The sequence below is a fragment of the Neofelis nebulosa genome, chromosome 8, assembly GCF_028018385.1.
Source record: "Neofelis nebulosa isolate mNeoNeb1 chromosome 8, mNeoNeb1.pri, whole genome shotgun sequence".
Taxonomy (NCBI): Eukaryota; Metazoa; Chordata; class Mammalia; order Carnivora; family Felidae; genus Neofelis; species Neofelis nebulosa.
Window position 1 is genome coordinate 16,159,057 of NC_080789.1, and position 16,244 is coordinate 16,175,300.

At 41.5% G+C, this 16,244-nt stretch overlaps 1 protein-coding gene across 1 annotated transcript in view; it reads right to left on the reverse strand.

The window, feature by feature from the left end:
* Nucleotides 1-15,828, reverse strand: part of POLR3B (RNA polymerase III subunit B) — a 106,630-nt gene extending 90,802 nt beyond the window's left edge. The window contains exons 1-7 of the mRNA XM_058741533.1: nt 15,165-15,828; nt 12,115-12,147; nt 9,484-9,540; nt 9,230-9,294; nt 6,179-6,254; nt 3,213-3,313; nt 762-853 (exon numbers count right to left, since the gene is read on the reverse strand). Of these exons, the coding sequence (XP_058597516.1) occupies nt 762-853; nt 3,213-3,313; nt 6,179-6,254; nt 9,230-9,294; nt 9,484-9,540; nt 12,115-12,147; nt 15,165-15,236 (496 nt within the window). The 5' untranslated portion in view covers nt 15,237-15,828. The remainder of the gene's footprint in view (nt 1-761; nt 854-3,212; nt 3,314-6,178; nt 6,255-9,229; nt 9,295-9,483; nt 9,541-12,114; nt 12,148-15,164) is intronic.
* Nucleotides 15,829-16,244: the final 416 nt, after the last annotated feature.

The window sequence follows — 16,244 nt, forward strand, 5'->3', positions numbered from 1 at the left end:
TTTCCTAAAATTTCTATACTCAATAAAACCCATAAAACATTATCATAGCTTTTTTTGCATACAATTCAGAATAAAATAAAGTGGACTTCATTTTAATTTCAGAATATAAACAAAAAAAGCAATATATTGACTTATGCACCATTTTGTTATAGTCTAGGAAAGTCTTGTTCTTTGTTAACCTCTTTCAAAATCTTCTATGATTCTACACCAGTGTAACTTTAAAGGAATAGAGTAAAGCAACTACAAATTAAGTCAACGTGAATTAAGGAATTAAATATTTTTCTGTTAAGTGCTAAGCTTGAAACTTTACAAAATAAACTGCCTAGAAATGAGTACAAACATATAATTTTTTAAAATTTTAACAAAAGACTTTTGGTTTTTGCCCCTTTATTGCATTTAAAATAGGCTGAAGTGAACTTTTTTCCACCTAGCTAAACAAGTAACTTCATAAGATTATTCTTGAATTTCTACGCATACCAAAAGAAATCATGGGGCAGAGACAAAAGTCTGACAAACCGTAACAATAAAACACATGTTGGAATGTTAAAGTTTCAAACCTGCAATCAAAGAGGAAACAGTACTCCTTTTAGAAATGTTGACCTCAGAATAAAGTTGGGGCCAAATTTCCAGACGTTCTGTGAACACAGTTTTGTCCAAGTTCAGGTGGGTATTGTTTTTCAGAAAAAATGTTAAAGCCAAAAGCAAAAGCAAGCCCACAAAAGGGTGGGAGAGCAGGAGACAATCCAAGGAATCACACATACCTGGATCTAAAGGACATTCATTCAGTTTGGCAAATTCTGCTGGCGTCTTCCCTGTAAGAACACAGTTTGAACTACGCAGCATTATGGGCATTCTGTTGAAAGTAAAAGAAAATATCACATAAAGACGGTCACTGGCAAAATGTCACGAACGGGTCTGCTTTCGTCTTTCACATTTTAGAAAAGGCAGAGGAGGGGTAGTTACATCAAGAGCCAAGTGAAATGAAGTATTTCCTCAGATAATTGCTCTTCTAGTTCAGATAACAAAAACTCCAATGTTGGTTTTCCTCAAACTTTGCAGACAAACTTTGGTCTTCAGAAACGGCAGCAACTCTTCACTCATGGTCAACAAAGGGACCCTCATTTGTTACGCAGAAATACCACAATGAATCAAAGTAAGAAACGAGAGACTATCAGGACTTACCAGGCAATCTTAAGAAAGAACTACACAAGACTTCTACATGAAAAATATTAATTCAAAAATCTATGAATAGGCTGAATAATAGATCTGCCACTGCTGCAGACAGAATTATTGAATTAAAAGAGAGCTGAAGAAATTATTGAGAACATATTTCAGAAAGACAGAGGGAAGAAATGTATCACAGAGCATAAGAGGGAAGGACAGAGTGAAGAGGTCTCACAGGCATCTAATCAGATTCTAGATGGAGAAAACACACACAATGGGCAAGATGTCCTATTCAAAGAGAGCACAGTGGCTATGGACTTTCAAAAATGTATGAAAGCCATAAACTCACACAATCCTATCTACTCAGAATACATAAAAGGAAAGCCACATCAAAACACACAGCAGTCAAGATACAATCATCAAAGACAAAGATTTAAAAGCCAGAGAGAAGAAAAGGCCGCTTGCCAACAAGGGAAGATGACTGGACAGATAGCTGCACACCTGCAATTTACAGAGGACAGCGGAGGGGCATGTGCAAAGTGTCGAAAGTCCCCATCAAGCTAATTTGTGCGTTCTGTGAAGTCACCATTCAGAAAGAGGTCCACTTAAGGATATTTTCAGGCTAAAACAGAGAAATTCAGAATTTGTAATAAATAGTGTCTAAAGTTGACGTACCAAGAAATAAAGGTATAAACACAGCGTTTAAAGATCTGGCTGGGATGATCACCAGAATAAGAGAAATGGTCACGAGGTTGGGAATAAGACTGGGGGAGGAGGGATGGGAGGGTTGCTTTGTGGCAAATGTTCTCATGTGCTATTTGATGTACTTGGATTAAATGGAAATCTTTTTAGTTCAAACAAACCCCACACAACACTTACACAAGGTAATGTCTGTAATGCAGACAGTGCATGGAACATATGAGCACTCTAATTCACAAAGGTCACTTTAAGGAATGCAAAAAATGCTATCTCCTATCCCGGAGTCTGGCACATGGCAGGTGTCCACCAAACACTAGTTACATGCATGCCCTTCCTTGCCTCCTCTTAACTGTGATTTAAATCCTAAATCGTACTAGTTATGCTTTGCTCCTGTCTCTCTAGTCCTCCCTTCACCATATTCCATCTGGGTAATAATTTATTAATGATCCAAGACTTAACTGGACACACTATGGTCTGTATATGAGAAAGAGGAAAGGTCTTAACGCTGATAAACAGTCCTGCTAAAACAAAGATTAATATTCTAATATCCCAACTTATTTTCCTAACTGAAGAGTGAGGACAGAAGCAATACAAAGAGCCCCTTCTTTTAGGACACTATGGGGGAAGGATTTGTTAAACCTGTGTGTTTCCATTACTCTGGACCTACCACAGCACATACCAAATGGTACCACAGCTATTCAAGCCTGCCTTCCTGGGCAGCTGGGAATGAAGACAGCCAATAGGAGTTGTATCTAAGTATCTTCTATTTACTGGACTACCCAGCAGAGTGTATCACAAGTGACCAACAAATGGTGCATATTCACTGAACCTGTGGATATTTATCATGCCTTTAGCACTTCTGAAGGGTGAAAAAAACACTTGGCCAGGAAGGGTTTGCACGAAGTTTAAAGTCCGACACCATTATCAAATTCCCAATATTGTGGGTTTTGTCCACTTCTACAGATGAGTCAGTATATTTCCCTAGTTATAGGGAAATGCTATCTTATCTAATGGTTCCCTAACAGCCTGGTTCACTGAAATGCTATCTTATCTAATGGTTCCCTAACAGCCTGGATTTCAGAAGGAAATGAAAGCATTTTCCTTAGCTTTACAGAAAAGATCTCACAATTAAAAACAAAAACCACCACAGCATTGCACTGGACACTGCTCGAGTGCTCTGCTTGGGCTGACTCACTGGATCCCCAGAAAAGACTCTCATGGAGCAGACACCATTTCCTGCATTTTTCACATGAGGAAATGGGGCAAAGGGAACTGTAGTACTTGCTCAAGGTCACCCCATAGGGCTAGAATGCAGGCAGTGTGGCTCTAACTCAGATGTCATTTCTCACCTGCCAATGGGTAAGGCATTACGGATGATTCTTTGGCTGCCTCGGGTATATTCAATATCCACTGTGATGGGGGCAGAGTACGTCATGTCCCGCAGACGGCACTGAAAGAGAATCAGACAGTCAGTGCTCCTTCTCCCTGGAAATCAAAGAGTCCTGAAGCTTCCAAGAACTCCGTCTCTGGTAGCAGTATGACCTATGCTGAACTGGGTCTGTTCCATGTGTTGCTTTAAGGGCACTGGGAGTGAGGAGCCTACCTTCTCCACGAGGAACGATGCTGGCCACTGATCTAGACATCCCCACAGCATCTCTGCCCTATCAGCCCAAAAATGGAACAATAAATCTGGTACTGACTTTCTTCTCACTATCTGATGCCATCATCAGTCTGCTCCCCATCTTTGAAGCAGTTAGACTGTTCCTTGACAACTGGGTCCATGGAAATTAATCAATGTAGTTACCAATGTGGTTAACAACCAGTATGATACCTAAAGTATACACATACAGAAACTAACTGTATCACAAAATTCTTTTGTTTTTAAATTTTTTTTAGTATTTATTTATTTTTGAGAGACAGACAGAGCTTGAGCGGGGGAGGGGCAGAGAGAGAGGGAGAGAGAATCTGAAACAGGCTCCAGGCTCTGAGCTGTTAGCACAGAGCCCAATGCAGGGCTCACACCCACGGACGGTGAGATCATGACCTGAGCCAAAGTCAGACACCCAACCAACTGAGCCACCCAGGCGCCCCTGTTCACCAAATTCCTTAACAAGTGGTATCTTATAGCACAAATCGTTCATCACATCATATTACAATTTCTGAATCATTTGGGGAACTCTGGAGATTACTGGTGTGTGCCTTAGTTTGACAAGGTGATGACTCACTAAATACTCTGACATGGCACACCCCACCAAATCTTCGGCCCTTCTCTGAGCCGTGACCACATAGTCAGACACGGCACACTCCACCAAATCTTCAACGACTTCCCTGTTTACTGATGGTGATCAGGTGGCTTGTACTCTCAAAAAGAGAATCTCTCTGAATGTCAACCATACAATTCATGGTACTGAATCCTCCCTCTGGCTTCAAGTGAACCAAAGACAGTTAGGTTTAAACTTTTTCTGCCTTTCTTTCCCAATGCCCGAGATCCAAAAATATTAGATACCCTTATTACTGATGAGTATTTTATATTTAATTAGATTGAGCTGTCTCCTTCAGGCCACTCCAAAGGCGGTGTGGCCTAGAGGCTCAGAGTGTGCACCCTGCCGTCTATGCCCAAACACTGGCTGTACCACTTCAGTTCTGCACCTTGGTCTCCTCCTACGTACAAAGGGAATGAGAATCATTTTAATTCCCGAGGATATAAAGACATATTTTTAGAATAGTTCCTGGTACAGGCTACCTTACAGACAGAATCTCATTTTTATTAAAAATCTAATGTAACACCCATGATAGGTAAACATGTGTGTGTTTTAACAAACTCCTCTCCTTCAAATGGAAATGAAATTCAACAGATGTGGTAAACACAGGGACCCTCTCCACAGGCCCCAAACTACTCCCGTGAGCTCCCTCTGCCGCCCTCAGCCTCTCTGTTATCACAGGACTGGGCTGTGCTGGGGGCTCTGCAGCCGCGCCCCCCCCCCACTCCTGCTGTGGGTGCCCTGGCTGCCCACCCACCTGCTCTCCGACTCTCCCCATCTCTCCAAGGATCAAAATCCCTCCAAGAATCTTCATGCCCTTTCTCTCTTACTGCAATAATGCCCGTATGTTTTCTCCACCATCAGGAAGAAAAATTATGACAACTGCAGTCTCAGGCTTCTCAAACTACTTCAAACTACTTTGCCTTCTCTCTTCTCATGCTCAGTGATGTAGTTCAGAAAAGGACGTGGAATTTGCTAATTGGCTGCCTAGTTCTAAAATAATTAGAAAACTCCAGCAAATGGAGAAGGAATGGGGAAGCGGGGAAAGCCATACTGGTGCACACATTTTCCAACATTCCAAACCTCAACACAACTTCACTTACTGTACCTATCTTACCCTTCCAGGCAGTCAAGTGTGCAAGCCCTGGTGTCTGTTTCAAGTATTCTGTTAGTTTACGCTCTCCACAAGTGTATGCGCTCCTTGAGGAAGGAGAGGGTCTCATTTCTTTTGTACATCTCTCAATGCTGAGGCACAAGACAAATGTTCAACTGACACTCGAAACTTGGTGATTAAGTAACAAAATTTACCTGTGTGAAATATCTGGTTACTTGATCGTACTTCCTGTTTAACAATGCTCAGACAACAACCCTAGCTTTCTAACTTACTTGTTTAATGAAGATTACTCTGCTACTTTCCCTAATTGCTTTACATTTTAGTTCTACATCGACACAAACTAGATAAATCTACAAAAATCATTTTCTTTCCTGAATCAATTCCCAATTATGGACACCAAGTAGAAGAATTTCAAGAAGAATGTGGAATGTGTTAAAAGCCAACAGACCTGTTCCACAACCCTTTGTCTGTAGCTCTGCTAAAATCCTGGTAATTAAATTTTCTTCCTACCCACCTATCTCTTCTAATGGTCTGTGAGCCCCTGTCCTTGGTCTCCTCTGCCTAACACAATGCTTGCTGACCCTCAAAACATGTGCTCAGTCACCTGTGCAGATGGACAGCACATGGTACCAGGCACAAGTGGCTGGCTGGGGCAGGGAACAAGTGCGGGCAGGGGGGACGGCTGCCCAAAAGCTCAGAACAGGACACGAACAGGAGACATACCTATATGACAGCACAGATTCACTAGGATTAAATGAAAAACTAAACACTGCAGAATTGTTTCCTAATATAGTATTATACAAGTGCTAATTTATTTTGGTTAGCTTTGTCTCATAAGAGATATTTTCCCCTATTTTAAAGTCATTTCAAGAACATATATTAAGGGCACAGACTCTGAGTTAAGGCAAACAAATTCAATCATGGTAAGGTAGATAATTACCTCATGGGGGGATACCGGTCTAGTTACATTGAAGCTTTCTTCAACATCAGGGAGCCCGACATAGATATTAAGATATCTGAAAAGCAAATTATTCCATTACCAGTTACAGCTTTTCAACGAACATATAAACAAGCTATTTTCCTCCCAAATGCAAAGATTACACTTTGACAAATACTTATCTTGCTAAGAACGACAAATTAAAAATTATAATTGGGAGATCTTGAAGTCATAGTACGTACAGTTCTACAAAGGAAGGAAAATACTATCAGAGTATTTTTAAAGAAATTGCTATAAATCTCTTTTTAAAAAATACTGGAAAGATAGCTCCCTGAAGATGATTATTTAATGAAAAGAGCTATTATTCATATAAGAAAGAAGAGGTTATAAGAGGAAAAAAGATACAGCTCTTCCTTGACCTACAGTCTGGCTACAGCCCAATAAACCCAACATAAGTTGAAAAGTTGTTAAGTTGAAAATTCATTTAATATACATAACCTACCAACCATCACAGCTTAGCTTAGCCTATCTTAAACGTGCTCAGAAAAATTACATTAGCTTACATTTGGGCAAGATCATAGAACACAGAGCCTGTTTTAAAATATAATGTTAAATATCTCATGGAATTCATTGAATATGTACAGAAAGTGAAAAACAGAAGGATCGTAACTGTATCGTTGTTGACCCTGGTGACTGCGGGGCCGACTGGGGAGCTGTGGCTGTCGCCGCCCAGCATCACAAGACGGGATTGTACTGCATGTTGCTAACCTGGGAAAAGATCAAAATTCAAAATTCAAAGTACAACTTCTATGAATGCATATAGCTTTCACACCATCGTTAAGTTGAAAAATTCTTACGTTGAAGCACTGTAAGTCAGGGACCATCTGTATATGCTCGTTATGGCAAAAGAAACACAGGAAGAAAACAGAAACTAAGGAGATTGGTTACCTACTGGGAGTCTGGCAACAGTGTGGAAAGAACTGGGAATGGAGTGACAATTCCCTGAAAATACTTTTTTATATAGCTCTCACTCTTACAACCATGTTTCACATAGTCCAAAAGTTAAATGCATAATTAAAACCTATCAGGATGCAGAAGGGGACCCAAAATGGAAAACAAACCTTCCTGCCTTACAAATGCATAAGTAACTGCCCTGAGAAGGTGAGAAAGGAAATGACAAATCTAAGTAGCTTTGGAAACAGCATGCTGCTGGATATTGTAAAGATAAAGACAAAAAAGCAATACACGAATATTGTACTCTAATTAAATTTTATTCTCACAGAGGTATGAGTTAGCTATTCTGAAACTACGTATATTCTAGGATTGAATAAATAAGTAAAAATAGAGTGGTCAATGAGAGCCAGGTTTCTCATTTTAGACATAAAAGTTACAAATAAGGAAAGAGGTTAGTTAGAATGAGTCCTGCAGAGGTGGACTGAAACAGGAGGTGTTCGTACAGTGGGATTTTAAAAATATATGTAAAAATGAGTAAGACATAGAAATATTGATGTGTGGATGCATAGGTTAGTATATACACATATATTTCCTTACTCTGCCTATCAAGGCTTTAGTATCCCTCTCTTGGTTTTTAAACACTATTATCCAAAAAAAAGAGTAGGGCTTCTTGGGAAAATAGTGGATTCCAGGCTAAGACAGGGAAAATACCAGATCAACCACATCTCATGGTGCCAGAAAGTAAAGGAGTGCTTGAAAATAAGCAGCAGTGTGCCAAAAGGACATGGAAATCAACCTGAAGCCTCTCCCTTGGGCAAAGCTGGGACAAGTTAAGCAATAAAATGATACTGCTGGATTACGATCCATAGATTAAAATATACAAGAGTTCACATTAATATAAATAAAGTTCAAGAGATAAATAAAGGGAAGAAAAAGCTCTTCCTTACAACAGAATTCCAGTATTACTGGATAAGGAACGATAGCAAGAAATCCTCACCAACAGGCAAATACACAGCAATAACTTGTAAGACCTGTCCTTGCAGGCTAAAGTCAGTAGGTATTTGCATAGTATCAATCAAAGGATCTCCCCCTAAGGCACTTATTACAAAAAGAAAAATAGTAACTTTATAGTGGACGAACCTGCATATACCATCTTAATCAAGTGAAAAGTTAAAACCACCAATAGTAAAATATACTGACACCTGTACCCTGATATGATGCAGTGAGAATGGCACGAAACGTTACTTCTGTGCCAAAATGCACAACCCAATCGAATCATGAGCAAACATCATACAAACTCAGACTGAAGAGCTTCCTACAAAACGCTGGATCAAAATTCTTCAAAAGTGACAAGGTGATAAAAGACCAAGGAAGTGTGAGGAACAGTCACAGGCTTGGGGAGACTAAGGAGAGACCTGAGAACTAATCATCACGTAGAGCCCTGGACGGAATCCTGGGCCTGAAAAAAAGACTTGAGCGGGAAAACTGGAAATAAGACATGCAGATTAGTTGACAGTATTATTATCAGTGCTAATTTCCTGGGTTTGCTAATTATGGTATGGTTCTGTATGATGTTAATATCAGCATAGGCTGCGCGCAGGATAATATGGAACTCTATTACTTCGGTAATTTTTCTTGCAGTTCAATATTGTTCTAAAAAATGTTTAAACCTTAATAGTTTCAGTACTTCTCAACCATAACTCTACTTGTTATAATTAGTTTACTGATTCAAAACTGAGCACTTGATAATTACCTCCTTATTAAACAGATAAGGAGAGTTATTTTCATAGAGTTTTGGTAACAACCACATTCACTTTAAAAAATGTTAGACGGGGGCGCCTGGGTGGCGCAGTCGGTTAAGCGTCCGACTTCAGCCAGGTCACGATCTCGCGGTCCGTGAGTTCGAGCCCCGCGTCAGGCTCTGGGCTGACGGCTCGGAGCCTGGAGCCTGTTTCCGATTCTGTGTCTCCCTCTCTCTCTGCCCCTCCCCCGTTCATGCTCTGTCTCTCTCTGTCCCAAAAATAAAATAAAAAATGTTGAAAAAAAAAAAAAATGTTAGATGTAATCAAAGTAGCAAATCAAGAGTAGTTGATTCCTTACTTCAAGTACCACATGGGGTCAGCATCACTTGTAACCTTTTCATTGGCTTTCATTATCTTCTTTATCTGTAGGGAAAAGAACACCATTAGGAATGTCTCTAGCTTAAATCAATTCTCCTCTCTACTTTTTTTTTTTAAGTAGGCTCCACATCCAACATGGGGCTCCAACTCATGACCCTGAGATCAGAAGTCGCATGTTCCACCAACTGAGCCAACCAGGCGCCCCTCTCTCTACTTCTAGGCCCTGCTGCTTACCTCCACATTAATGAAATAGTTGAATGAATCTATATGCTGTTTCACGAGGCCTTTCACCTAAACAGACAAAAAATAAAAAGTAGGTTAGTGACAAATTAACACCCTATGTTACCGACTCTAACCACAGATGTTCTTCAGATTTTTCTCAAAACCAAAGACAGAAAAAAAAATCCATGAATTTCACTTAGAATTTTACACGTATGTGTCCTCATTCCATCTCTCCCCCATCCTACTAATACCCCTCAAATTTTCCTCCCTGAGAATCAGCCCGACACTTGGAATTCAAGATAGGAATATCTGAATATACCTAACGACTCTCCATAAGCCAACAAATAAGGCAAGATTTTCTCTGCATACTTTGAATTTGCAGAGATACTACATGTCCTGCTACTGAGAACACTGAAACAATAACAAAGACTCCAAAATGTCAGAATTTAAAAGGACCGTATGTATTCTCTTTTTTTAGTATTAATCTTCAAGCACAATTGAGTTCAGCACTGCTAGAACATTCCTAACACATAATCATAGAGCCTTTGCTTTAATTACACTTCCTTTTTGGGATCTCACTGGTTTACAAAGAAACCATCCCATTCAGAAGCAGTCCTAATTATTGGGGGAAGAAATTCAACCTTATGTTGATCTGAGGTCTGCCTTCCTCCAGTTTCCAGCCCTTGGACTTAACTGTCCTTCTGGAGAGAAAGGCCTGCTCTCGACAGTCTGTTTATTTACTGTAACTCTCCTTCATGTTGTCATGTCCAGGCCAAACAGGAACTATTCAACTATGTCTCACATGCACGCTTTCCAGACCCTTCGACAGCAGATGGCCTGCTCCTGGGCATGCTCCAGTTGGTCAGTGTTCCTCCTAACACGGGCACCCTGAACTCATGGACAATGTTCTCAACAGTCTGACCAACACACCATGGGGCCACTGCCTCCCTCATTCTGGATATTACACCACCACTATAAAAAAATCAAGGCCACCTTACAGACTCATCAACTTAAAACACAAAAGGTAATTTTTATCTTCGTAAAGCAATGCTATTAAGTCAAACACACCCAATCCGGTACTTGTACAAAACTAAGTATGTTTGTCCCTCTTCACAGGTGCCATCCCAGCCCAAGAACAGAGCCTTGATTCTGTTGACCAACAGCACTGGCAGCCTCATAAGCTTTGTGTTCCTGTCTCCAGTTATATACTAAAATCATCATACCTTTATTCTTGGACAAATAAATGTCAAGGTGGTGCGAGTAAAGGAGAATCCCAACTTTGAATGCATGAATGAATGAATGAACGAATGAATGAAATAACCAATCTTATGTCTGTATTGAACCCTCTATCTCTTCTTGGACCTTGTGCCACCAATTGTGTCCTCTTTTTTTGAATGATAAATCACCCTTTCTCCTCTGCTTATATATAGTTTCTTTAAAAAAAAAAAAAAAAAAAAAAAGAGTTATAACTAAAAAAAGGTTTCCCTTGACCTTATTACAACTTTATTTCATTCTTGGTCACTCTTCTTAAAACCTCTCAGATAGCTTCCTATTGCTGTTAGAAGAAAAGCCAAAGTCCTTAACATGGCTTTCAAATCTGGTCAGAATTCCGACCCTGACAGCTTCCCCCGCATCCCCTCCCAGCACTCTCCCTTCTGCCTGTAACACAGAACTAAGTCAGATAAGACTCTACTCATTTTTCAAGTCTCCATTCTTTCATTTAACATGCTTTCAACACCCATCCACGCTGTAGTAAACCAGCACTTGATTTCTTACAGCCAAATAGTCCACCGTATGGATAAACCATATTATTTATCCATCCATCAGTTGATCCGTCATTTGGGTTGTGTCCATTTTTTGGCCACTATGAACATTTGTGTACAAGTTTTTGTGTGAAGACGTGTTTTCATTTCTCTTGAGTAAATAAGGAAAATTGCTGGATCACATGATAACTCTGTTTAGCCATTTGAGGACCTGCCAGGCTGTTGTCCAAAGCAACATTTTACATTCCCACCAGGAAACTTCCAAGTTCCCCACATCCTCATCAACACTTGTTACCTTTCTTTTTGATCACTGCCATCCTAGTGGGTGTCAAATGATCTATCACTGTGGTACCCCTTACTTCTTAGCATAAGCTCTTGAAAATTGAATTAGATCCTAGACTAACCTTATATTCAGCGGTCTCTGTGACTATCCACTCATCCGTTCCAGCCAAACAGACTGGTCATTGGTCCCTACAGATGCCGTGGAGGCTCCACTTGAGCACTTTTATCAAGGCATGCTCTCGGTATTATACCTTTTTTGCTTGCTTAAATCCTGTCCTCCCGAGATGTGGTTTATGTCTCACCTCCTTTGGGAGACCTTCTCTGACCACCTGGAGCATCACCACTTTTGCCAACACCACTGTGCTACTGCATATACTACAGCCTTTCTCTAAAATTAGATTACCACTCATCCAACTAGCACCTTAGACATAGGTTAAGTCATGGTCTAATTCCTTGTATTTCCAAAATATAACAAATCACATAGTTGTGCAAAGTCAAAAATTATTAGTTGATGATAAACATTTAATCTTTGAAAAAAGATGAATTTGCCCTTTTTCATCTGAAAAATAACCACTAGTATTAAATATTACACAATTACCTTTAAAAATGCTGGAAGCAGCCTCCATTTTTCCTGTGAAGCAAAACAAGAATATCAGAACTCTGTGGCTGCAATCACAGTATTTTTACAACAAGTTATTTTAATATACCAAAAATGACTTACTTTATCACAGAAAAAGAAAATAAATCAAAATGAAAAGAACAATTTTAAAATTTTAACCACTTTTATGGAAATCATATATGTGTATGCACATATATATATACATACATACATATGTATATGTATGTATACACACACACACACACACACACACACATACACCACAGATTTTTTTTTTTTTTTTTTTTAATGTTTATTTTTGAGACAGAGAGAGACACAGCATGAACGAGGGAGGGTCAGAGAGAGAGGGAGGCACAGAATCTGAAGCAGGCCCCAGGCTCCGAGCCATCAGCCCAGAGCCCGACGCGGGGCTCAAACTCACGGACCGCGAGATCGTGACCTGAGCCGAAGTCGGTCGCTTAACCGACTGAGCCACCCAGGCGCCCCTACACCACAGATTTCTTAAACAGAATATACTTTAATCTCTTGATGATCCAAGCATTCTTCATACTTTATTTTATTCTCAGGACACCTCCTGAGCAAAAGACAGGTCCAGCAAAAAGGGGTGGCAGGGAGTGCTCAGGGAGGGAAGCAAACAATCTGGAGAAAGTAAAAAACATTCTTCAAGAAAGAGGAGACGTGGGGGCAGGGGATTTGTGGAGTATATAGATCTGTATCTTCCTCTCAATTTTGCTGCGGCCCTAAAACTACTCTAAAAAAAGTTAGTCTACTAACAAAAAGAAGGGAGTCAGTCAAAACTAATCTATGATGACAGAAATCAAAAAGTACACTTGGAGGAGGGGTGCCTGGGTGATTCAGTCAGTTGGGCATCCTACTCTTGATTTTGGCCCAGGTCACGATCCCAGGGTCTTGGGATCAAGCCCTGCGTTGGGCATGGAGCCTGCTTGGGATTCATTCATTCTCTCCCCTCCCCCTTCTCCTTTTCTCTGTCTTAAATAAATAAATAAATAGTAAAGGTGCTTGGGCTATAAACTCAAAAGGGTTCACAAGGGAACTTTCTAGGGTGATGGAAATGTTCTAGATCTTGTACTGAGTGGTAGTTATTTGGGTATACATAACTGTCAAAACAAATGTAACTGAACACTTGGTATCTGTACATTTTGTTGTATGTAAATCTATAATGAGGAATGAGAGAAAAATCCAAAGTAGAGTAGAAAGATCTCAGGGCAGGATGGAGAAAGTGGTGGGAAAAGAGGCTGGAGAAGTAAGTAAATAATGACCCGACTGAGGACAGCCTTATAAACATGGTCAAGACGTTAGATTTTGCCCTAAGAGCACAGGGCAGAGATTGAAGAATTTTAACCAAGGAAGCAATATGATCATTTAAACTAATGGCTCTGGCTACAGAGCAGAGAACAGGTTGGAGTGAGACAAGTTGGCAGCCTAGGAAGTAGGACAGGACAGTGGTTCCAGATTGGACAATAGCTGTGTGTGGGGGTATAGCTCAGGGGTAGAGCATTTGACTGCAGACTGGACAATAGCAGAAATGAAGCTTCAGACTTGAATGGGTTTACTAGGCAGGAGCCTAAAGATGTGATGGTGGATTGGACACAGGGGGTCAGGAAGAGGAATTTTTATTCCTGAATCAGAAGCCTGGAACTGTGGTTCTGGTCCCTTCACAGCTGTGCGAAGTCAGGCAAGATTTACAAATCCTCTAAGCTTATTCCTTCAGGTCTTTGAAAAGGCAGTCTTTTCATCTTAAGGATGAAGACTAAAATCAGACTGGCAGAGTCCAAAATCCAAATCAGCTACTTAACAGCTTTCTGACACTGGATTAATTATGTAACCTCTCTGGGCCTCCAAAGTCTTTCATTGGCAAAATGGGTGAAAACAGTGCTTATTTCAGAAAATCAGTAACACAATGCATATTAGGCTTAAACAGAACCTGCCACATAGCAAGTGGTCAGTAAATGCTGGCTCTTACTATTAACTCTTAAAGAGTTAAAAATCCAGTATTGCCTGATGATCATCAATGTGTTGTAGGCACTCATGTATTGAATCTGACAGACTAATCATAACCTCATTAATCGGTCAAATAAATGTAAAGAAAAGATTACAATCCAATAGATTCACCGATCATGTCACTCTCCGGCTTAATCCCTTCAATAGCATTTCATAGCTCCTTCGGAGGTCTATGAAAAATCAAAACCTTTCATAATCAGGACCCTCGCCGACCTATTTTTCATCTCTCTTCCTCCACTTTTCTTCACTCTAATACTACCGTAGTTCCTGGAAAACATCAGGCGGTCTGACCTACTATGTCACCTACCGATATTCAAGTGTCCTGTTCCTCTACCTGAAAGCTTTCCCTTCACGATTTCTCCATTTCCCCCATTCCATGACGGTAAAGCCTCTGAGGCCCAGAGGGTTTACATGTGGTTTTCCAGAAAATAAGACTACGTCCACAGCTGAACTTCTCTAGACAGCTCACTGGAGGGCAGTTATCTCTAACTTCTGATACACAATTTCTTTTTTCAAAGTGTTGTGAGTAAATTTCCAGGGCGTTTAAAATACTCCTAAAGCCCAAACTTGAATTCCAAGTTAAAAGGATTACTAGCCTGGGATTCAGACGATTTGCTTTCACCACCACCGGCAAAAGTGGGACCCCACGAAGGTGGCCTAAGCTCCCTGGACCTCAGTGTCTTCTCTAACCCGGGAGCGTGCACTACGTCCCACTAGGTGGGAGCGAGGGCCAATCCTTCCCGGACACACACGACCCCTGAAAAGGCCCCCACCCCCACCCCAGCCGAAGGCCCCGAGCGCGGGCGGCTGTCCCGCTCCTCCGAGCTCTGCCCCTCCACGTGCACTCGGCGGCCCGCTCCGGAAGAGACCCGCTCCATCGCGCTGAGCATGCGCAGAAGCCGCCGCCGCCGCCGCCCCCCCACCCCCCTCCGCCACGCGAGCTCTTCGGGCAACGCCTCCTGCGGACGCTCCCGGCCCCTTCCGCTCTCCGCGTGCCCAGCCCTCACCTCTACAGTGGAGATGGGCGCAGCCAGTTGCTCCGGCGTCAGGTTCCCAAACTCTTCCGCAAGCACGTCCATGCTGTGCTGCTCACGACGAAGGGAGAAGCCAGCAAAGCCGCCGCACCCGCTTTCGGCTGCCCCAAGCAAACCGCAGCGCCGGGTAAGAGCGGTGCGCGAAGGCCTAAATGGTCCCCGCCGCGCAGGTTAATTGGTGGCGTGATAGAAACGTTCCGCCTGCTCCCGGCCCGAACCTGCGGTGGAACCCGGATGTGGCTGAGGCGGAGCTGGGAAACTGCGCCCCCTGGTGTCACTTGGAAGTCTCTGTCGGATAATGTTGACCAGGGACGGATTCGGTGCCAATTATCCCATAATTCAGACCAGTAAAGCGTATTCGTTCTAATTGTTTAAACAGTTCAGAGAAAAGGGTAAACGGGTAATTTGCACAACTTGAGCCACGGCTGCAGAGATTTTTGTTTAATCCAATCCAAAACTACAGGTTGTATGGTATTGGAAAATAGGAAATTTAACAAATGCTTAGTATTAAGAGGTTGGTTAAAAAAATTATGTGCATGTGATGGCATATTATACAACCATCAAAATGACATAAAGTGAGGGGGATTTAACTCCCTGGAGAGTAGAGCATAACAGGACGGTAATTAAGGCTGTGTTATATTCTCGAAGGACTAGAGAAAAGATCAGGACGCAGAAAAATTTAGTATGAAAATATGACATTTTTTTTTTAATTTTTTTTTTCAACGTTTTTTATTTATTTTTGGGACAGAGAGAGACAGAGCATGAACGGGGGAGGGGCAGAGAGAGAGGGAGACACAGAATCGGAAACAGGCTCCAGGCTCCGAGCCATCAGCCCAGAGCCTGACGCGGGGCTCGAACTCACGGACCGCGAGATCGTGACCTGGCTGAAGTCGGACGCTTAACCGACTGCGCCACCCAGGCGCCCCGAAAATATGACATTTTAAATCAGTAGGCAAAGACAAGTTATCCAATAAATGATGTCGGAATAGCTGATTAGCCATTTAGAAAAAAACATCTAAATCCTCTATGGATTAAGTGTATTCATAAGATTGA